The following is a 24,818-nucleotide window of genomic DNA, read 5'->3' on the forward strand; positions in this document are numbered from 1 at the left end:
AGGGCTGCAATTTGGTATGCTTGATGATTGGAGGGTGGATGATTAATAAACCAATTTGCAGCCCTCTAGTCTCAATTTCTTAAAGATCTGATGGCGGACAGACAGACAAATAGCCATCTCAATAGTTTCCTGTTACAGAAAACTAATCAGTCAGAAACCTGCAAACATCGCCGAGCTTCCGGTCCGGAGATCTACTACTAAGGCAGAATCATCAAGGCATCATCTTTGGTCGGTAATTCGTGATGCATATCACGTAACTACTTTACCGGATGTCTGGGAAACCAAATCTTGTCATTAAGCATCATTACCCTGACTACATCCGCATGGCTTCGCTCTCTGGATACCTGGTGTCTAGATTCTTACCTGGTCACACTTCCTCCGTTGCAAGTTGACTTCAGCACTTCCCTTCGTTCTCTAATAATATTCGGAGATGCTTATTTCGGAAGCCCTTTTCATAACTTGTTGGAATTGGAATATAAAGTTTAGGCCCAAGGCCAAGCGCTTGGACTTCTGAGGTCACTCAGCGCTGGAAACAATGATGAAGCAATTTTTAAAAGAGGGAGGAAATTAAGACGGAAGAAAGAGAATATGAATGGAGATATAGTAAAAGGAATAAAAGGCGTTAGAGCCACGGGCCGAGGGGACGCTGCAAAAACTCTCAAGTAATGTCTACAGTGCACCGTGTGAGGTACACTGACGGTGCACTAACTGGGTACGTCCCCACCTACGCGTCACCTCCGGGGTGTTAGTACTAAACATGGCAGAAGCTCAATGGGATGCCACGTTTAGTACTAGCCCATCGGGATCACAGCGCTGTATATTAATAAACGATATCTTTGATCCCCGAGGGGCTAGTACTTTAACAAAGTGCCCCATTGAGCTTCCACCACGTTTAGTACTAGCACCTCGGAGGTGCCAGTACTAAACATGGCGAAGCTCAATGGGACGCTGCGTTTAGTACTAGCCCCTCGGGATCAAAGTATTATTTATATTAATAAACAATATCTTTGATCTCCGAGGGGCTAGTACTAAACACGGCGCCCCACTGAGCTTCCGCGTAAGTGGATACACCCGGGTTAACATCGACTGACGGCCCTACCACGCTACGGAAATAAGTTAATTTATTATTGGTGTTGGTTCGAAAATTTCATCGAAAAACAAAAGTAGTTTTCAACTTCAAATGTCACTCTTACTTAATTGCCTTTATTTTTCCCTCGCCATAAACGCACTTGGCATTTAAAAATGAGTGTGAATGAGCTCTTACGCTCGTATTTGTGGAGTGACATCTGTCACTCATGAAGCCAAACTCAATTCACGATCAATTCTTTCATATTCTTTCCAGTTTGTGTCATCAAGGCCGACGTAACTTGACGTCATGTTATGTTATGTTAAGTTTTGGTCAACATCAACGGTATTCCTTCTTGCTAAACCTTACTCTATGGAACGTTCTCCGCTCAGTTCAAATGTTAACTTAAGCTTTCTAAAGTACGAGTATATACCACATCCGAGAAGACATACTGATGCAATTCAGCGCTTGGAGATTTCCCCCATACCACCCTGCCTAGCATTCTGTCAGACTCCCGGATATTTGGGAATCCGGAAGTTGACTGGTTTAAGAACAGAATAGAATAAAGAATTTACGCCAAAGGCCAAGCGCTGGGACCTATAAGGCCATTCATTCAGCGCTGAAACGGAAATTGACAATAAAAAGGTTTCAAAGGTGTCACAGGAGGAAAACCTCGCAGTCGCACTTTGAATCAATTGTTAGGAGAGAGTGGAAATTAAGATGGAAGAAAGTGATATGAACGAGATACAGTAAAAGGAATGACAGGGGTTGCAGCTAGGGGCCGAAGGGACGCTGCGAAGAACCATGCCTACAGTGCACTGTGAGGTGCACTGACGGCACTGCCCCATTTTGGGGGACGTACTCCTAGAGACCCGTGTTTGATAGCCAGTTACGCTAATTTTACATAGAAACTGCCAAAAAATTATCAGGCAAAGTTAAACACTGGTCTTTAATTCTAATGCCGCTTTATTTTTTGTCCACCACAAACACGTGAAATGTACTAATTAATATGAACGAATTTTTAAGCACGTATTTATGACACGACATTTCACTTTCTTAATAAAAGTCAATTTGGTTTTACGATTAGCTTTTCCCTACTTTTCATTTGACCTCTTTTGATGTTTGTTTCATCTGGGTGTCGATGACGTATATGGACGTCACTTCCAAATTAATCAGTCACCGACACTCTCTTTTTAATAGCATCGTTCACAACTACCTCTGCGTAGCTTTATTTCTTTTAACTCATTCACTGTAAAAGTCTCCGGGGCACATTACCCGTAGCTTTTAAATCTCAACTAAGCGTTCAGAGGTATATCGGACTCAAGAAGGTAGAAACCAATGCAATTCAACGATTCAAAATTTCTTTCACAACTAGGTATTTTGCAACTCTGCTATCTGAGCACGTGGGAATTAATTCTGCCTTTACCCATTCTTATGTCGGCACGCGTCACGGTACTGCTTTCATCAAATGTACCGGCTATAACTACAGAACTGATAGCCAGGTCATACGTAAGGAAACTTATGGAAAAATAACGAACAGTTTCTGAGTTCAAGCTCTCCTAAAGGGCTGCATTGCGGAGGACCTCACTAGTAACATCGTCCAACTTGCCAGATAAGTTAGGACAAACTTAGTGGAAACAATCAAATACTTAGACATCATATGCATTGGTGAAAAAAAAAACGCAAAAAATTAAGAGAGTCCACCTACGAGAAACAGGGTGACTTCAAAAATCATATGTAATCAGTTGTGTTTGTTCATCCATAATAAACACAATCTAAATTTCAAGCTACATACTTCGGTAAAATTGAAAGACAGTCCAACATCCATAGCAGCTAAATTCAGCCACTGGATATGCAAAAACCGGTGTTACGAGATCCTAGCTTGCATTTGTAACCTTCTTAAGAATGAAAGGGAAGACGAAGATGCCCTCTCAGAAAAATTTGGGGATGACTGAAGTTCAGTCATATTTAAATGTTGTTGAAATAACATCCACCCTAGAGATTGGCGATGTTCGTTCTGAGGAATCAGGAGGGGACACCAATGAAAATACCACCTCATATGTTTATTCCCTCAGACAAACTCATCTCAAAAACAAACTCTACTAACAGAGTACCACTATATCCATCCCTCTCCAGCTTTCTCCCCTTCATGTTAACAGAACAGAACAGGATACAGATTAGAATTTAGGCCATAAGAGAAGCGCTGGGACCCAAGAGGTCATTCAGCGCTGAAACGGAAATTGACAGTAAAAAGGTTTGAAAGGTGTAACAGGAGGAAAACCTCGCAGTTGCACAATGAATCAATTGTTAGGAGAGGGTGGAAAGCAAGATGGAAGAAAGAGAATATGAACAGAGGTACAGTAAAACGGAGTGAAGGGGGTTGCAGCTAGGGGCTGAAGGGACGCTTGCAAAAACCTTGTTTATAAAGCCTACAGTGCACCGCATGAGGTGCGCTGACAGCACTAAACCCCCCACGGGATCCCTTCCTGTTAAGACGCCAGGTAAGTTACAACCCTTTATTCCTCCCTCCCTCTTCCTTCTTTGAATCACAAAAGACCCATCTACCTCCCCTCATCCTCATTCACCTTACTTCAAGTGCTCTCCTTCACCAACCTCTCCTCCTCCTCCTCTTCCTGCCCGGCCATCTCCTCAAAACTGTCTCCTAACTAGCCCCCCCCCCCCAACAACATACCTATTTATATTTCTGTAAATTTCTACAGAATGGAATTCGTTGGTTGGGAATCACAGGGCAAAAGGTGGGACAATGTCCTAATTACCAACAAGGTTTAACGCCAGACATTTTTAAAATATGGTGCTAAGGACCCAATACAATGGATTAAGGGAATGTCGTGCAAAATACTACTACCTGACATATTACTGCAAATATATTCATCAAAAGTGGCGATGAATTTCCAGTCTTCATGCCCATCCCTGGAAAAGTTCTGTTAAATAATTATCTTAACGCTACCGACAGAAACAAACTTGGCCTGGCAACCTGCTTCCCTTGCAATGACACCTGGCTAAAAGAAAAGTATGCACAATATGAATATGTCCTTGACACTAAGGCGCTCTGTTGTAAAATCAAAGCACAAGATGCAGTTTAAAAGTCTCCAAGTAAAAGAAAGAAAATCACTTACACGAAGTTCGCCATCTCTACTAACAACTCCAAACTGACAAGAGCCATCACGGAATCTGAACCACTCAAACCTGCACGCAATGCTTGCATTCCCTCTCAGTATTAATAACACTTGCGCTCCGGCTAACAAAAGCTCAATTACTTAAAGATCGTCGGGACGATAAGAGCATAGTCTAGTTTGCCAACTATATCCTTTTTCTTGGTACATCACCAGACTTCAGCATCTTCTGGAAAACTTACAGCTGTATCTTTCAGATCATTCTAAGCCTGATTTGACATTTGTATCGGAATTTGTTAACAAATTCTTGACAATCAGTTCTTCAAATGTGATTTCTGCTGAAATTCTTTACTTCTGAAGAGTTCACTTACATTTCTTCGAATTATTTTCCAACATCATACTGCGTGTTTCTAGACGACCACACACACTGGTGCTTTAAGCTTATATTAATACTTTTGGTTCCCAAAACCAGCCACAAGTTTTCTAAAGACCAAAATTTTTCATTGCTTTTATTGAATTAATTTACTTCGGTTAGCAGACGTCCAAACCGATTATAAACTAATCACCGTATACGATATATATTTAAAAAATCTTAGGTTGACGTAGGCTCAGACACATTCCCTTCCTTGTGCAGTGTTATGTAATAAATGACTTCTGTTCAAAGTGAAATGCCTTGCTTCAATACATTCTTTAATTTAGAGAAGTATTTGCTACATATTCATCTTACTATCTAATTAATGGCGTCTGTCAAGTACCACGCAGTCACGTACAGTTGTACCACAATAAGCTGCCTTCGTTCCTTACTTTATTTTTTTTTATTTGCAAGCTACGGATTTCATTATTCTTTCAAAGAAATATTACAGCTATTTTAAATTCCTCCCTCGAGCATATATAGCTATCGCTTTCTTAACTGAACTGAATATAGAATTTAGGTCAAAGGCCAAGCACTGGGACCTATGAGGTCATTCAGCGCTGAAAGGGAAACTGAGAGTAAAAAGGTTTTAAAGGTGTGACAGGAGAAAAACCTCGCAGATCCACTGTGAAACGGTTGTTGGGAGAGGGTGGAAAGTAAGATGGAAGAAAAAGAATATGAACGGAGGTACAGTAAAAAGAACGAAAGGGTCGCAGCTACGGCCGAAGGGACGCTGCAAAGAACCCAAGCAATACCTACAGTGCACCGCGTGAGGTGCAATGACGGAACTAACCTCCCCCCCTTACAGAGTGGGTTGTTGAATGGAATATGTCAGATACGAAACTAAGTTTCACGACAGGGAAACCGTGTATCTCGATATTTCTACCAAGGTCTAAGCAATGAATACAATATGCTCTACTCTCTCTTATTATAAGAGGATTTGGAACTTAATACTAAGCTCGTTCCAACAGACCAACCTCCCAGGAGACACTGACGGCGCATCAAGGTTAACCTGTACAAAAAAGCTGGTTGTAAAAAGCACTTCTAAAGTCTCGCTAAACGTCCACAGCTTCAAGTTTGGCCTTTAGTTTTCGCATCGATCGAACTTCATTTTGATCGTAGATCAGTCTCCAGTCAATTTTTTTTTCTTCAAACTAATTTCGTTGAAATTTTTTGGCTGATAAAAATTAAGTGTATTTCCTAATAACAAGCTCGGTAACATTCGTTTTTTTAAGATCTATAAAATCAACATTTGGAAACGATACTTATCACTTATAAAGAAAAAAAAAAAGATTAACCTTATTCATATGGGAACAAGCAGCAGAGACCACTGACTTGAAATTTAAGCCTCCAAAGAATACGAGTTCATATGAAAAACAAACATCATCATACGAAGTCAATTATGGCCGCAATGCGCGGAGAAAGTCTTCAAGTCTTATCAAAATACAGGGACTTAGTTTAACCAGACCACTGAGCTGATTAACAGCTCTCCTAGGGCTGGCCCGAAGTATTAGACTTATTTTACGTGGCTAAGAACCAATTGGTTACCTAGCAGCGGGACCTACAGCTCATTGTGGAATCCGAACCACATTATAGCGAGAAATGAATTTCTATCACCAGAAATGAATTCCTCCAATTCCTCATTGGCCGGCCGGAGACTCGAACTCGGGCCTAGCTGAGTGCTAGCCGAGAACTCTACGGACTCGTCCGACGAGGAACTATATGGTAAGACATCCCAATGACAGCTTGTCCCCTTCCCCACCTGCTCTCCCTACTAGCTTTACTTTATTCTCTTGTTTCTTGGGACGGTTGCGTTTTTCTCTTTCCCAAGCGTTTGACATTCCTTCCCGTTATCGTTTCATTTTCTTCATTAAATCCAGCAAGACTGTAGTTTTTTTTTTTTTCCAGCTGCAAGCCAATATGAAATATTCATTCGTGGTTACGTGTAGTAAATTTCTACTACCTAGGCCTACATGTAATTTCTCCACAGATTTGGTATCTAATCTTCTGGAGGCAATAATAACTGATTTGCTAGATTAATTTTCTTGTGTGTCTTGCCTTAGTTTAGAAGGAAAATTCCTTCTAAACTAAATTGTAATCATAGTTTCTATTTTTCTTTAATCATATGAATCCTCTCAAGTTACCCGTCTGTCCTTGGGGTAAAGCAAATGCTTTGAGTGCTTTGTGATCTTTGTACAAGGTAGATTTCTTGCAGCACTCTGCTGTGAAATCGCTGCATTCGAATCTATTTTGAAAGCCTTTTGCATCCCTCCGAGTCATGCGTTAATCAATATCTATGACTATCGTATAAGCGCTGATTGAAATATCACGTTCAACTCGCGCCCTCACTCACTCACTCACTACGGGTACAATGCCTTGTACCAGCAAAGAGCCGTGTTGTTACATGTTAAATGCAAGGCCTTGGTTAAGTGGGGAGACGGGGGTTGTGTCGTATAAGAGTGGAATCGATCACTGAAGAATTTATCTGAATAATTCTGCATTTTGCGTTGAGTAAGCACCTGGAAACTCCAGGCAGTAAGAATGGAGTTTAGGCTCTGCCATGTTTTCTCATGGTCTGTAACGCAGTCATATCCAGATTGAGCAATGTACTGTACTACCCAAAAAGTCTCTTACACCAACAGTTACATTCACATCTCTCCAAAAATCTATTCAATTTTTCCATGTCACAAAGTAAGAACTTAATGCGGTTATCAAAGTCAATGGTAGTGGTGTGTAAGGTTTCAGTTTCTTCGGCCTAGAACATTATTTTGAAATAAAGCAGAGCGATAAACCGCCCACAAGGTCCCTTCTTCACAGAAATTGTATTCTCATCTCTACCAAATTCTAATAGTTTTTGCAAGTCACATGGACCACTTTATGGTAAGATTTTGGTTAAAATCCATATATTACTTATGTGCAACCCTGCCAACATAGACAAAGAGAAACAAACAAGCACACTGACAACTGCATAACCTCCCTGACCGTGATAAAAATGCACTTTGGAGTTCGAACTCACGAAAATGAGAAGACGCTACAATGTCTTCCATTCTCTCAGCAACAGGGTCCCGTTGGTGTTGGCACACAACAGGGATGACTGTAGAATGAGCTAAAAGGCTGATTTTGCAACTGCAAAGGGCCCGATTAGACAAATTGCTGTCGCTGTGTTCACCTATGCAACTTCGATATTAGGCCCTATTTAACCCTTGCCTCTCCAGGCCATGAAGATGACCTCACCTTAGTTTCAAGTCTGGTAATTTTGTCCTGGACAAGAGGAAATGCAAGTCTCTGTTGTGGTTAGAAGACTGCCTAGATATTTTAAATACCTAACCACCTCCCATCTTACTTTTTAAACTTATTCTGCATTGCAGATGCTCGACCTTGAACTCTGGCTGAAAGTGTAAAAACAATTCTTGATGAAATAAGAGACAATATGATGACCAATACCATGTCAAATATTCCATAAGCCTAAATTCAAATTCTTACGGCAAGATCTTTTGACTACAGCAGCCAAGGTGGTGATCTAGGTTGTAGACATCATGACTTGCCCCTGATCGCGTTTTTAATGGTAAGACTGTTATGCCTCTCCATACTTCAGGCGAATGGTTGTTATATAGCCCAAAGGACTTCCTAAGCCTCACTGTACCATGGCAACCGCTTTCCAGAGAGAGAGAGAGAGAGAGAGAGAGAGAGAGAGAGAGAGAGAGAGAGAGAGAGAGAGAGAGAGAGAGAGACGCCAACATCTTCCGAAGAAATAATTTAGAAATATTTTAAATATGAAACTTTAAGAAGTGTGATTCTGAAGAGCCTAATGCTTTCAGCTATTCCCCTGCTAATTTTCTTTTGAATTTGGGAAGCAAAGTAACTTCGCAGGATATCAACTCACACACAAGGATGATCTTTACATGATTCTACTTATGGGCTGAGATTCACAGTAAAACACTAGTCTCAGGGAGAAATGGAGTTCTACACCTCGCAAATTGTACAGACCTCATTTCCTGGCTTCAATATGCTAAAAGAGATCTCCACCTACGACTGAACCTCGATCTCATTTGTAAAAGTTACTCGCAGAACCCTGTACACTTTTGGGGTTGGTGCCATGAAATGGCTTTATACCCTGAACAGTGCTCTATCAATCTTTGGACAAACAGTTACATGGTGTATTATGTCTACAAACAAGTAACAGGAAATGATCGAGCAGCAACTTTCACTATTCATACTCACATTGTACTAATTCAGTACAGTCTGGGAACTCTGATATACCCATCCAGAATGAAGGACTGTAGGGCAAGTGTTCTTGATAAGAGAGAGCGAGTGCATGACATAACCTTAAAATCTTCGAATTCTTTATTTTACTGCACATGACCCTTGCTAAAATTTTGCAAAACTGTTGCTCGACGGGTTGAGTCAAAAACGACGACCCCATATGCAAATGGAAACTAAAATGGACAACATATCAAAACTAACTACGATTCAAGATAAACACGTTGCTATCACATGTCCTTTCTGTTAAGTAATAAACTAGTCTTATGAATGTCAAATACTAATAAAACTTAATTCGCAGAGGACTGCAGAGGCCAGAAAAAAAAAATAAACACGAATTTCCACGTGAATAATTTCCAAAGACTCTAAAGAGACAAGTTTTCCAACTTTTGAAGGAAAAATTTGAAATAGCAATTACACTACGAGCAAAAATGAGTTACCGTTTACAGTAACAGCTGGAGTTGCGATAAGACAGGTTTATACACCAGTTCTTTTGCCAAAGGTAACCAGCAAATAATATATGATGCGTATACATAAAAATGCTTCCATGTATTCATATAGCCTACATACATACATAGCCGAAAAACAAGTAAAAATTAAAATACTGAAGTATTGAAGGTAAAAATATGGGATAATTTCTCAAACATCACAGAGCATTATATCAAAACTCAAAAATGTAAAAAAAAAAAATCATAAATAAAAAAGACAATGGGCAAAATTTAAGCACAGAAACCAAAACTGCAAGTACACACGAATCGAAACATGAGACTAATTAACCCGCTCACAGTGCGCACTCCCTGATAACTTATCTTTGGAGCAGTGTGTAACATGGCTTATTAAAATGAAGTACAGCACAAACATGAAGGAGTAGGACCAAGTTATTTATTTATGGAAGCGAAGAGTTGATGTTGAAAGCTAAAATGTTGGAAGTGGCTGAGAGGAACTGTTTGCATAGTATAATTATGTGGTGTGACGAGAATCGAAAGGGTGAGAAATGTGGAGATTTGTGTAAGTGGTGAAAAGGTTAGAATAGGTGAAAAGGAAAAAACGGTGTTTTGAGGGGGTTTGATCATGTGGAAAGAATGGAGAACAATAGGCTGTTGAACATTGTATAATGCAGGAGTGCTTGGAGGAAGGAGGAGACAAAGACCTACAAAGTGCTGGATAGATGCGGAAAAATAAGTATCAGAAAGGATCAGCCCTAATTAAAAAAAAAAAGGGGGGCATTAGATGCAAGACTTCGTGAATGCTGTACTGTGCAAGGGGTTAAACAAACTGCTGATGAACTGTCTGTGCATGCTGCTTGAAGCAGGTAGTGTTAAAGCGGTTTTCTGCACGGAGTTTCATCCATTACTCAGCATTTTAAGTATTAGTGAGACAGTAGCAGACAGGCTTCTTTCTGGAGACACCGGCTGTTATATGAAACAAACACACACACACACACACACACACACACACACACACACACACACACACACACACACACACACACACACACACACACATATATATATATATATATATATATATATATATATATATATATATATATATATATATATAATGACAGATAACCGAAGGAGAAGTGTGGGTTTGAATGAGGAGGTTGAATCAAGTGGTTGTGAACTAAATGTCTAAGAAGTTTGAAGACCAAGGGGGACGCTGTATGTGAATAACAGTCTTTAACAAATCTTACAATTGACAAGAGCTGTGATATGGAAGTACTTCGAAGAGTGTGACTGTTAGTATTTATAATGAAAACGAACATAGTTTAGAAGATTTATCCCGAGTCGTGGTTTGGTGTAAATGTGAGTGTAAGAAAGGGGTAGCAAGGTCTCCATAGATGTCTAATATGTCTGCAGATGGAAGGGTGTGTGAACTCTAGAAAACTTTCAGAAGTTTATAGGATAGGAAAAGATTGTTATAAAAGGAGTGTCCAGGACGGTTGGTGACAGTGAAGATAAACTGCAAGGACCTATAAAAAGTCTTAATGTGAGTGTAAGCAAAATGAATGTGAATCAAGTGTAAATTTCAGCCACGAAGATAGAACAAAGAATGTTACTGATTAAATGCAACAAATAATGATAGCGTGAGAAGAGAGGTGAACTGCAAAAGAGGTAAGCAAGTTTCAGGTTGCAGGCGAAAAGGTCTGAAAAAAAATGGATGTCTATAGAAATGAGAGTTGCAATGGATGAAGGGATTGTTGAGCCAACTTCCCTTCAAGGAAGTGAATCATAGATCTCGAATCCGAATAAAAGGAAAAAGATGGAAGCTTTGAGATGTATTACTTGTCTAGTACTGTATATGTGCAATAAAGAGGGTTAAAAGGATGAGAAATGTTGCAGTGAGACAAAGAAGCAGTAAAACTGATCAGATAGGCTGCAGAGGTAAACTCAAACAAAATGAACACGAGGAAACCCATACATTCTCAAACGTTACTTCAGCCCTCAAGCAGAAAAATGTCGAAGAAAATGGGCGAACAACGTATCCGTAGGATAGCTACTGAAGGGGTACAGAAAGGGTACAAGGTCATAATACGTCTTGACCTTGTATGGGTAGGCCAACATTCGCTGTACCTTACACCCACTTCCATTGTTTTCATGACGCGGTAAGAAAGAACATGGCTGCCTGCAAACATTTGCTTAATATGCACAAGATGTGTTCATGCGATATCTATGAAAAAGAATTTTATATATGTCATTTGTCAAAATCTGACCCAATTACGCCGACTCACATATACAGAGTAAGTCACCAAAAATCAAATAAACTACACAAGTCGGACTAACAGACTAGCAACAAAATAAAACTCCCACATTTTGAAAATATTACGAGGGTCACTTATCTACAACCCAATGACCTCTTTAGGCTACTTTCACTATCCAAAAACTAAGGAGTATGCTCACTGATACGTATGTGAACAAGAATGAATGCAAACTCTGACGTTAACAAAATACCATGCAAAAATTGTAATGACATTCACGCAAACGTTACCAGCCGCGCCCTGCCTCAGAGCTCAGCATATCTTAACATACGAGAGCAGTACCCTGCGGATCAGAGAACATTGCGACAGTTTGTCACACTGTACTAACAGGAATGGGTCTATGAGGAGCACTTGTTTGTAAAACTGAAGGGTTCTAGAATCTGTCATTAGCAATAAAGCCAACAACATGACCCCAGTACCTGAGGGGTAAATCTGTAGGCATCTTTATTTCTTTTAATTACAATATTAACACGCAATCTATCATCTATCTATATTCCAAAGTGTCGTTATCCTCCACCTGTACTTATCAGTTAAATCTCCATTTTGCCTGCAGCAACTAAAATATACGGGTTTCCTTTTTTAATTTTGTTTTTATGGATCTCTACATGCATTTCACTATTACTTTACAACAAAATGCATTCTGGGATCAAAATGTTCTAGAAATTTAGTTAATTAAAGAGAATGAAGGGCAACAGCTTGCTGAAAAGGCCATATAAGCTCGAAAAGTTGCGATGGATAAAGACAGGGAGACAGAGAAAGCATTTGCTAAATGGAAATCAGTAGGTGCTAGAACAGGGGGCTTACTGTACTGGAAACACCTGAAACAGTGAATGTTAACCAAGAAAAAGAGGATGCACACTGAAAGGTGACCAAGGATGGGGAGTGTGCACGGTGAATGGTGACCAAGGATAAGGGTACACACAGTGAATGGTGACAAAGGATAAGGGTATACACAGTGAATGGTGACCAAGGATAAGGGTATACACAGTGAATGGTGACCAAGGACAAGGGTATACACAGTGAATGGTGACCAAGGATAAGGGTATACACAGTGAATGGTGACCAAGGATAAGGGTATACACAGTGAATGGTGACCAAGGAAGGGGTATGCACAGCGAATGGTGACCTAGGAAGACGGGTATGCACGGTGAATGGTGAACTAGGAAGGGGAAATAAACAGTGAATGGTGACCTAATAAATAGGTATGTACAGTAAATGGTGGCCAAGGAAGGAGTATGCACAATGAATGGTGACCAAGGAAAGGGTTATGCACAGTGAATGGGGACCAAGGAAGGGGGTACGCAAAAAGAATGGCGACCAAGAAAGGGATATGCACAGAGAATGGTAACCAAGGAAGAGGGTATGCACAGAGAGTGGTAACCTAGAAAGGGGGTATGCACGGTGAATGGTGACCAAGGATGGGGGTATGTATGCACAGTGAATGGTGACCAAGGAAAGAGTTATGCACAGAGAATGGTGACCAAGGAAAGGGCTATGCACAGAGAATGGTGACCAAAGAGGTGGGTATGCACAGAAAATGGTGACCAAAGAAGGGGGTATGCACAGTGAATGGTGACCAAGGATGGGGGTATGCACAGAGAATGGTGACCAAAGAGGTGGGTATGCACAGAAAATGGTGACCAAAGAAGGGGGTATGCACAGAAAATGGTGACCAAGGAAGGGGGTATGCACAGAAAATGGTGACCAAGGAAGGGGGTATGCACAGTGAATGGTGACCAAGGATGGGGTTATGCACAGTGAATGGTGACCAAGGAAAGAGTTATGCACAGAGAATGGTGACCAAGGAAAGGGCTATGCACAGAGAATGGTGACCAAAGAGGCGGGTATGCACAGAAAATGGTGACCAAGGAAGGGGGTATGCACAGTGAATGGTGACCAAGGAATGGGGTATGCACAGAGAATGGTGACCAAAGAGGCGGGTATGCACAGAAAATGGTGACCAAGGAATGGGGTATGCACAGTGAATGGTGACCAAGGATGGGGGTATGCACAGTGAATGGTGACCAAGGAAAGAGTTATGCACAGAGAATGGTGACCAAGGAAAGGGCTATGCACAGAGAATGGTAACCAAAGAGGTGGGTATGCACAGAAAATGGTGACCAAGGAAGGGGGTATGCACAGTGAGTGGTAACCAAGGAAAGGGCTATGCACAGAGAATGGTGACCAAAGAGGCGGGTATGCACAGAAAATGGTGACCAAGGAATGGGGTATGCACAGTGAATGGTGACCAAGGAAAGGGCTATGCACAGAGAATGGTGACCAAAGAGGTGGGTATGCACAGAAAATGGTAACCAAGGAAGGGGGTATGCACAGTGAATGGTGACCAAGGAAAGAGTTATGCACAGAGAATGGTGACCAAGGAAAGAGCTATGCACAGAGAATGGTAACCAAAGAGGTGGGTATGCACAGAAAATGGTGACCAAGGAAGGGGGTATGCACAGTGAATGGTAACCAAGGAAAGGGCTATGCACAGAGAATGGTGACCAAAGAGGTGGGTATGCACAGAAAATGGTAACCAAGGAAGGGGGTATGCACAGTGAATGGTGACCAAGGATGGGGGTATGCACAGAGAATGGTGACCAAAGAGGCGGGTATGCACAGAAAATGGTGACCAAGGAATGGGGTATGCACAGAGAATGGTGACCAAGGAAAGGGCTATGCACAGCGAATGGTAACCAAAGAGGTGGGTATGCACAGAAAATGGTGACCAAGGAAGGGGGTATGCACAGTGAATGATAACCAAGGAAAGGGGGTATGCACAATGAATGGTGATCAAGGAGGGGGCTATGCACAGAGAATGGTGACCAAGCATGGGGAAGGTGGGGGGGGGGTGGCGGTTACGCGCTATAGTTCAATTTTTTTTTTTATGTAGAAAAGTAAATACCGGGTGTAGCAGTAGTTTCTGCACAAGGGGATGTCTCTGATTCATTGGTTATAAGAGACAAATAGTACAATGACTGCCATTTCGTCTTTCTTCATAACTAGCCCCAACAGAAATTTGATATACAGTATATATATATATATATATATATATATATATATATATATATATATATATATATAATGTATATATAAATATATAAGTATGTATGTATGCATTTATGTATTTCTCAAACATCAAGCAACAAATGTCAATTAATATCCAATTCTCTCTGCCTTGGACGAACCACTATCCTTTATAATTCCCCTTCGGTATTATTTCCGAGCTTAATGTTCGTGAATATAAAAAGCCACAGTGATGTAACAAAATTAATATGTATGTATATATACATATATATGTATATATATAATATATATATATATATATATATATATATATATATATATATATATAAAGTGGGTGTCATGGGAAAGTGGGTCAGCCCTTGGCTCATATCCACTACGAAGGTAGTTTGCTCCTACCTACTGCCCAGTTATAAACAGGCCGATGGGGTCCAGATAGAGGGTCAAGATACTAACTGATTAGGTCAAGTAAGAGGCCATGAACCTATCTTCAAGACTACAGCATCCAGCAACAAAAGAAGAAAGGGCGTAAGGTGAGTATACAGTATGTACATTATGTATGTATGTATGTATGTATGTATGTATGTATGTATGTATGTATGTATAGGCTATATATATAAACACATATATATGTATAAATAAATATATATTTATATATATACACTGTAGTGTGTGTGCGGGCGCGCGCGACTTTAAAAATGGCATGGGGTTCGCAAACTCTTTCAAAAAGCTTCCATATAACCGGAAGCACAGGAAATGGTTTTTACGTGTGTGTGTGTGTGTGTGTGTGTGTGTGTGTGTGTGTGTGTGTGTGTGTGTGTGTGTGTGTGTGTGTGTGTGTGCAGAAACCATTGTTTAAAGGCACATTATGCGATAATTTACAATTTTTTACGTGACATTATACGTGCTTCTTGGTAAATTTAGTTTCGGACTATTTGCAAACATTTTTATCGATCATTGAAAAATGTTCCTCCACAATACAAAGATCAGTTCCTCCTGAATTTCCAATAATGGAAAACGTAGATGATTTTATCTGACAGTTCGCCTCTAAACTGTACAATAATTTACACACTCCATTAACTCATAATTCACGAAATTTCCACTGTAAATCTGTTACATCATGTTATTTTGAGGACATACACGCAACACCGAGCTAACCCAGATTAGTGCAAATCAACAATGGCCACCAATAATACTAATCGGTATAAAAATAACATTAAATTGGTAACGAGATTTGCAATAATGATCACCGAAACACTGGAACTGTAAATCATACCTTCGAACTATTTTCCCAATACAGATTCCGCTACAAAGAACTCACCCGAGTAACTAAAACCTTAAATTTTTCTTGTTACAAAAACTTCTCGAGGTGTTTTCTCCTTTTCTACAATAGTGTCAAGACCTTGATGTTCTGTGCTTTGGTGATGAACTTGATAGCGAAAATAAAACATGCTTACCTTTAATATTAATCTTAATATACTACCGTCAAGATTTGCTGAAACAAAATTAACTCCTACTGCCGTGACAGCCAAAGTGAAATTTGTGAAAAATATCTTGGTCTGCCTGGTACTAAAATCTAAATATGAACTGACACTGCTGAATCAGATGGTCCCTGGAGGAATCACAATTAGTAGATTTCTTTCCTCTACGATTAAGCCGACTACAGCTATCCCTAACAAGAAGGCCAGTAACAATGCTGAATTTTTGGGTAAAACGTCGACGTTCCGTTTCTTTACATAGGCCTATGCTAGTTTCCTAGGGAAGATATAATATCCTTTTCCCTAAACAAAAGTTTTCTTACCTTTCAACTCTGTAGCATGAGCCCACGATTGGGCCATCATCATAATTATCCATTCTCAATAATTGGATCCACCAGCACTACTTTAAGCATTTTGTGCCGTAACACAATATATTGAAAAATCCTCCGTTGCCGAGTTCACTCTTCCTCCGAAGTCAGACCCCAGAGTAATAATTGTAAAGAAAAAAAAATAACACCACGATGTTTCAACATCCAAAAAACACTCACTTATTCAGTGGATTGATTAGCATAATTTTTCACTCAAATAATCCAGGCACAGCAAAATGACACTCGGGATATAGACCTATCGGCCCGCCGGGTTTACGTCGAGGCAATGCGTGTTTATCGAGGTGCAGGTTGCTGGGTTCTGGCCCTGGCTGATGAAGGCTCCCCACGCCGAGCGTCACGTGGCCTATGGCTCGCGATGACGTTGGGCCTCACGTGGCGGAGGTGTGTTCTTCTTCCCTGGCACTACCCCTGGCGAACTCCCATTTCCCTATCCTCCTTCCTCCCCTGCTACGCCTACTTCTTTCCCGAGTCCACTGACAGACGGACGGACGGCGCACATACTAAACCCTTTCGACAACGCAGAGCTGCTTCTTCGATCGATAACAATATCATCGCCTCGTCTAATAAAAACTATTTCATCACGGTAAACCGTTCGATCATCATGCGAACTTTCTAATATGGAAGATGGATCCACAGGAGATGCAAGAGGAAACAATAGTATTTACATGATATGAATCAACATGAAGAAATATATCCGCACGTTTACAATAACGGGGGCTTGTAAGGCATCTTGACCCCGGTTAGAAAGCGTGAGGTTCCACGTGACGGCTGGGCTCAATCTCTCTCGACATTGCAATATCTCTACAATGGTGTGCAATCGGTCACTTGTTAGAATTATATTCGACTGTCATTTGGTGTGGAATGGGTAGCATGGTCCCTTTTTATTTAATACACCTTCCTTTGGTACATGAAATAAATCAATGCATATAAACAAGACAGCGAAGCACCAGACCAATCGCAATCGACTCGGAACATCACGTTGCTACAACCGCTTCCACCGCCCACCCACTTTTCTTTCTTTATCGGATGGAATCTTTGCTTACTCAGTTGACACATGTATTTTGCTTGGAAGAGATAGTTGCTTGCATGTATTAATGCAAAACTTGTTTATGAAATCGAATTAAAATTTAGCTGCTACCAGTAAAACAGCTGGCAGGGAAACAAACAAAATTCTCGATTGTTACCCAAAGAATGACGGCTAGTCAGACAGATTGAAAATCAAATGCGACGAGCTAGGTATATTTCCGAATTAAATTCTATAGACATTCACAACCGATGTAAATATTAGAAACATAAGGAACATGGATAAATTAAACAACCCTTGATTACGACCATCATCGTGGAAGTATCTGGCAAAATGTAAACAGTCATGTTTGCCGCGGCAGGTCACGTTTGCTGTGTCGTGGAAATCGGCATGCTGAGCGAAACTGTCCAAAAGAGTTTACCCTTGTTTCATTACAGTTCATCCTTGCGGGCGCCGCTTTCTAAATCCTCATGCACGAAATGCTGAAACAGCAACACATAAAGGTGATGTCCGATCTCGGTTTTATAACCTCTGATGATGATCAGTAAAAAAAAACAATCCTCCTTGCTGGCCTTAAACTTTATTAAGTGACCATAGTTAATGCAAGGCACCGAGCATTAGTTAACGGTCGTTACGTAATCGTCGATTCTCAGACGAATGTACCTGACTCTATAGTTTTTTTCTTTTCCTTCTTTACTCTCGATGTGCTACTACAAGACCTGTAGTTTTAGATCTGGACGAGAGTATTTATTTACCGATCTATTCACTGACTTCGGAAATCACTCATTTACTTCTAAGCTAAGCGTCATTAAAGAAACCTGGAGCTATTTAATTCCATTTGCAAAAATCTTTTGGAGGTCACCGGGTACTTATTCGGAGCGTACGTGTGCAGTATGGCCGGTTCAAAAATGTTCAGTTTTTTCGGTTTATAATAGACAATCTTTTTCACAATTGGCACGTAATAAAAAATAAGTAAAATAAATTATTAGGCCGTAAGTTTATTTCCTCTCCTTGCGGTATCATGAACTCAGATGTCTAAATGTTCAAAATGTGGCAAACAATCCAAAAGCCCGCAGACACATATATAATCTATATACACTGTATATATGTGCGTGTCTTTTACTCCTGTATAACGGGGGTTGGAATTATCAGATAAAGCGGAGAGCGGAGGTAAAGCCTCACGTTTCTTATACCCAATCGGTCCCACTATGGTTCACTCCGGTTTATATATATATATATATATATATATATATATATATATATATATATATGTAAATTTATATATATATACATATATATATTATATACGTATATATATATGTGTACGGTATATGTATATATATAATTACATGTGTGAGCGAGAGGAAGCAAGTGCGCAAATTCATAAATGTGTGCTCATGTCCTTATGCAATCTTTTTACTGTGCATGCGCGGGACGATTCTCATAAAATATGAGAGCATAAGTGAATCATTAGTAAGTCACGTGGCTTGAATAGCCCATTGTTTACTGCCGCATGTATTAGTCAGTCACTGTAAAATTGCTTTCTTTTTTATCGTTTTTTTTTTTGCAGCGATGGTTACCTCTGCCTAGAGGAAGTTTTTTTTTATTAGTCCGTTTCTGTCTGTTAGCAGTATTCCGTGAAAGCCGATGAACTTTTTTTGTTGAGACGTCGAAAAACCTGAGTTATCCGTTCAAAACCCTTGAGTTATCCCTCTATGTCCTTCTGTGGGTATCGCTGAAAATTTGACATTACTTTGTTTTATATGAAGTTAGCCACGTGCTGGCATGGGCTCTTGATCCTATAGAGGCAACCCTTGGGGAGATACAAGATTCAGCCATTGGAACCGAGTCAAATTCGTCAATGGATTCGTCAATTTTCATCTTAAAACACGGACACAGATACTCGTGAAAGCAAAATAGTGCCTATGGCTGTGGGTATTATTATTATTATTAGTACCTGTCCCGTCTGAATTGACGACTTCATTTCAGTAATTTTGCGGCTGCATCATGCTGATAATATATGAAGGACATCATGTAGCTCTGCATTTTGTTGTTTAAATTGGAGAAAGATGTCGGGTGTCTTGTGTGACCCCAGAATCAACATAAAGGTTAAGGAAGAGTGTATAAGACAGCAGTGTGACCAGCCTTGATGTATGGAGCAAAAACATGGCCGGTAAAGAGAGTGCAAGAGAAGAGGTAGGGATGAAACTGCTTAGGTGGATGTGTGGAGTAACAAAAATGGACAGGATCAAAAATGAAAGAATAAGAGGAACCACTAAGGCCGTACGTTTATCAAAGGCCCAGGATGGAAGACTGCAGTGGTATGGCCATGTGATGAGAAGGGATGAGACATGCAAGGAGGAGAGTGATGGAATGGAGGTGCCTGGTGGGAGAGCGAGAGGAAGACCGAAGCGAAGGCGGATGGATGTAGTTAGAGAAGACCCGAGAGAAACAATTGTCAGAGGACGATAAGTCTGACCGAGCCAGGTGGAGGAAAGCTGTCAGAAGCATCGACCCCACATAGAAGTGGGAAAAGACGCAGAGAAAGAACAAAGAAGAGTAGACTTTTTTTTACCCATAGTCTATCTGTTACATACAATATAAACTGGATGCAAAGGCATTGCAAGAAGTGGTTTTTACTCCTAAAAACCAGTTTTTCAGCAACACAACTTAACATTTATGGTAAAGTCCAAATAAAATTGTATTACATTCTTAGTAAGAAGAGTTCATTGGCCTTTCTACACTAATGCTCTTTCATCTACTGATTTACCTTGGCCAGTCATCATCCCTTGATGTCACGAGGACGCTATTGTTCTCTTAGAAGTTTTTTTTTTCAGATGGTCGGACAATTTGTGTATGATAACAGATGAGAAGTTCCGATCCTGCCGGTGTCAGGGTTCTATATATATATATATATATATATATATATATATATATATATATATATATATATATATATATATATATATATATATATATATATATATATATATATATATATATACTATATATATATATATATATATATAATTATATATATATATATATATATTCATATATATTATATATACTTATATTTATATATATACACTATATATAAATATATATATATAATTATATTTTGCATTTTATAAAGGATCAGGCCAAAGAATATACGGTAACAGACTCCCTCTCTCTCTCTCTTTCTCTCTCTCTCTCTCTCTCTCTCTCTCTCTCTCTCTCTCTATAATGAAACCATCAGGTGGAAAGGAATAGATATAAAAAAAAAAATACCACGAGAAAATGAGAGCCATGATAAGAATGAGTTCAAAGGATTAACAGCATGATTTTTAGATTTTTCCTCACACTGAATCTGGCGTTGGCGATCAATTGTCTCATGTGAATGACAAAAAAAAAAAAAAACTACAAAGTATGTCATCGTTTAATTCTGAAAAAAAAAAACACCCGGTATAAGTGCACGAACCTTACTTAATGGAGCTCATGTTACACAAGAGATTTGGGATCCGATTTCCCAGCAGGTAAGAGCGCTTATCAGCTGAGGTATTCTATGAGATCTCGGATTCCACTACAGTGCGGTCGTGAGGTCTGGGTCTATCCCGTGACGAGGAGGAACTTCCACAACAAATAAACTTCTACAACAAATAGAATGACCAGGGTAAAGATTTTGGCGGAGGACCAGCAGAGAAAACGTGAACGAGTTATGCGGCTGTGTTTTCTTTTATTTTTGTTTTTTCTGAGTCTAGGAGCCTGTCGTAAACGTTAATGGGTCACAATGGGACTAGAGGAGCCAAGATGGCGCGAGAATGAGGGCGCTCGCTTGCTAGGAGAAATTGTAGCCTTGACTGTTTTACAGAAGTCTAGCGGGAGATGTGTTAGGAGTATGGAAGAATCACATTTCTAATTCAGAGAAGGAGCCAAGAGATGAGGCTTATCCTTCATTTTGGAAATATTTCGTTCCTTCAAGAGGTCATAACAACCCAAAAGCTACTCCTGCGCTTTGGAAGACAGTGGAGTAACATCTAAAGCCTTTTGCGCTGCTTAAGACAGCAATTTCTCGTCTAGGTAGTGCAGAAGTAGCTTGATCTGTTTTTACCCTTTCAGTATCAACCCCTCCATGAAGTGGAAATATATATATATATATATATATATATATATATATATATATATATATATATATATATATATATATATATATATATATATGTATGCGTGTTCCATATGCCTCTTAACACCTCTTGGACGGGTTGTTACAGAAGGTAAAACCTGGTTTCTGAGCAAGTTTTTAGGAATGAGGTTGCTTCCCAAAACATTTTTCCTAACCCCAACAGTTGCTGGTACCCTTTTCCAGGGCCATATTATGGAAGCGAACTCTGTCTCAGCAGTCGTCGGTAGAGATATGTACCACTCAGCCATGGCACCCACGAATTCATCTCTAGGTCACAGGGATAGTAGTGCCATGTTTCTGTAGCTCAAGAGAACAACAGACAATACAATGGGCACCGCCACACGTGCTCAACAGATGTAGAAATTCCATACCTACCCGTACCACCATCTATTTCGCTGTCACTTGTTTTTTCAATTTAATCACTTAGGGCAATCACCCTTTCACATTCTCAAAACTCAGCCGGGCACTGATTCAGACTATCCCAGAAACGCTCGCACTTGCAGTCTCTCTCGTCATTGGCCTAAGAATGCTATTACAATTTCTTACCATTTTTTTTCCTTAGACTAACAGATTTGCACTCTTTCTCCATGCCAAGGGCCTCCCCTATACTATATGCGCTATTCCTTGAATTTGTAGTTAATATCACTGACTAGAAATTCAAGGGACAACCTTCTTGCTTTTATAACTAGTTTAGAAGGATAGTGAATGCCATTCGAAATACACTGACTTGCCAACCCCCTTCTGCTTGGAAATCAATTGATGATTTGCAGAAAGACTGGATTCTGGGGAAAAAAGTTCCCTACCAGAGAGAGAGAGAGAGAGAGAGAGAGAGAGAGAGAGAGAGAGAGAGAGAGAAGTGGGAATATCAATAAGAGCGCATCAAATTATTCATTGTGTATTGTAATGTTGGCTACAGATTAAGTTTCTTACAAGCGGTTGCCCACAGTTTGCCTGCTTGTTACAGATTTATTTACACATGAAATTTTCCAAAAAACTAAAAAGCAGGGTATAATCCTTTTATATCTTAATGGTAATTTATTCTAAACATATCTAAAATGAAATATAAAAATATTAATGTTCAAGATGTAAAAAAAAAAAAATAAATAAAAAATATATCAAGGACAAAACATAAAAAAGACGCATATGTCTGGGGATGGCAATGACCAGGAACCAACGGACCGAAAGGCTAAAAACCAAATGACATATCTCCATCAAAACATAATTTACATCTATAGTAAACTTTAAATTCAAAACGGATTCGCCCCACCCCGTGCCAGTCACAATCGCAGTGGCCTGATGTCAAGTTATGCTGCAGTAAATCAGACAACAATGAAAGTTGTTTTGCTTTCGATGTCCGAGCGCGACCGTCCGTCAAAGCTTCAGGACGATGACCGCGGAAAATGCTTTCAGTTGCTACTCAAGTCTCTTAATTTGCATCTTCTCTTTCTCGATCAACGTCATTAATGGTTCTATGATTACCAACATACCACTAACCAATAAATAACGATAAATTATGCAAATATTGGCACGTCACAATTCGTGCATGATAACCCGATATTAAGGGAACGGGAAGAGCTCGTGAGCAGTACGAAAGCTTCTCTTGTTCAGTGTTCACGACAGAAGAGTCATATATGGTCAAAGGAACTTCCTGCACACTTCCTGTGGAGCGGTACTAGTGAGGGAAGACCCTCTCAGCGATGACCGAGTATTGGCGGTTAAAGGGGTCAGTAAGTATAAGTGTGTTATCGACCTTCTATTTTTAGTACAAGTTATCGGCGTGCGTTACGTGTTTCTCCTCCGTACCACGGCTCAGCATTCTTTAAGGAGGCGTTCAGGTGTCACTCTCACACTCGTCCAGACTTGGAAAGCTTTTCATATGTGTACCTATTGGGAGCATTTGTCTAAATTACTAAACTGCAACTCACTAAGCGTCAAGTATGGCATAACAGTATCTACGCAGTTCAATACTTGCTATTTTTAAATGAAATACAGCAAACACACTATAAGTTACGCGAGAGTTAGTCTGCTTGGTCAAATCCGACTCAAAATCCCAGAACCTATCAGTAAAAAAAAAAATGTATCCTTTTGAACATCCACGAGGAGGGAGTTAGTCTAGCAATTACATCCCAAAAATTCATGCTGAAAACCAGAAGGATAGCCTCCTCTGAAGTCATGCACTCCAAGAGGGTATATATATATATATATATATATATATATATATATATATATATATATATATATATATATATATATATATATATATTTTTTTTATTTCTCATGATGTTGCCTTGTAATATGTATATCATCCCATAGTCTTTATATATTTACTCTTCTATTTATAATGACAATAGTAGTTATTGAAACATCGTATGTAGTGTAGTGTCAGATCTCAAAAGAGTTAGTGATTTAGATAACCTAACAGCGTAATTTAGAATTAATAATATCTTTCCTGTAGTAGCAGGAGAGAGAGATTCGAGTTTTAGACCAAAATGTTTTGTAAGATTGCAGTTCAAAACTACTTGCTTCCTTCTTCTAGAACTTGTATCTCGTTCCCAAAATGCCTTAATGACGTCACTTGAGTGTTTCATGTGCTACTGGAATCCTAAAAAATGTGCTCATTCTGATTTTAGAGACCTATCAATTTGGTTCTCTCTCTCTCTCTCTCTCTTTCTTCAAAAGAGAATAATTATTAACGTAAAGTGTTAGTGTGGTCACTAGTATTAATCTTAGCTTTTGAGATCTGAGTATAGGAGAAGTATATACATTTAGAGGGTGCCTGATAAAAAGTGCGTTTTGTGAATCTAAAGCAGCTGCAAGTGATTTTATAAAGGTATTCACAAGCTTGTGTAAGGTAAAGTGAAATTTACTTATTACCACCATGGTATAAAAAGGTATAATAGGGAAATTTTGCCTTAGTGAAATTATTATTAATAAATTTTTTTGTGTTCGTGTGTTTACGATCTCTTGATTTTTCACATTTTATATATTTGTGATTTCACATTTATTTACTTAGCATTTTAAATATTTCTTAATAATTTAACATTGTATACTTTAATTTTCATTTATTATCTTGATAGTTTAAACTTTAATTAATTTAATTTTTTG

The 24,818-nt window shown here is 39.5% G+C and overlaps 1 protein-coding gene across 6 annotated transcripts in view; it reads right to left on the bottom strand.

Annotated features, from left to right (window-relative positions):
- The window catches only part of LOC136854075 (transcription factor cwo-like), a 220,957-nt gene that overhangs the window by 192,712 nt on the left and 3,427 nt on the right, over positions 1-24,818 (bottom strand). The window contains exon 1 of one of the 6 annotated variants that reach the window (XM_067130202.1): positions 16,459-17,026. The exons of 2 other annotated variants lie outside the window; for them this stretch is intronic. In XM_067130202.1, coding sequence (XP_066986303.1) covers positions 16,459-16,511 — 53 coding nt within the window. In that variant the 5' untranslated portion in view covers positions 16,512-17,026. Of the gene's footprint in view, positions 1-16,458; positions 17,027-24,818 lie in introns of those variants that run through there. 3 more of the 6 variants (XM_067130203.1, XM_067130204.1, XM_067130207.1) reach the window with 3 other exon arrangements.

Source organism: Macrobrachium rosenbergii, chromosome 28 (assembly GCF_040412425.1).
Source record: "Macrobrachium rosenbergii isolate ZJJX-2024 chromosome 28, ASM4041242v1, whole genome shotgun sequence".
Lineage (NCBI taxonomy): Eukaryota > Metazoa > Arthropoda > Malacostraca > Decapoda > Palaemonidae > Macrobrachium > Macrobrachium rosenbergii.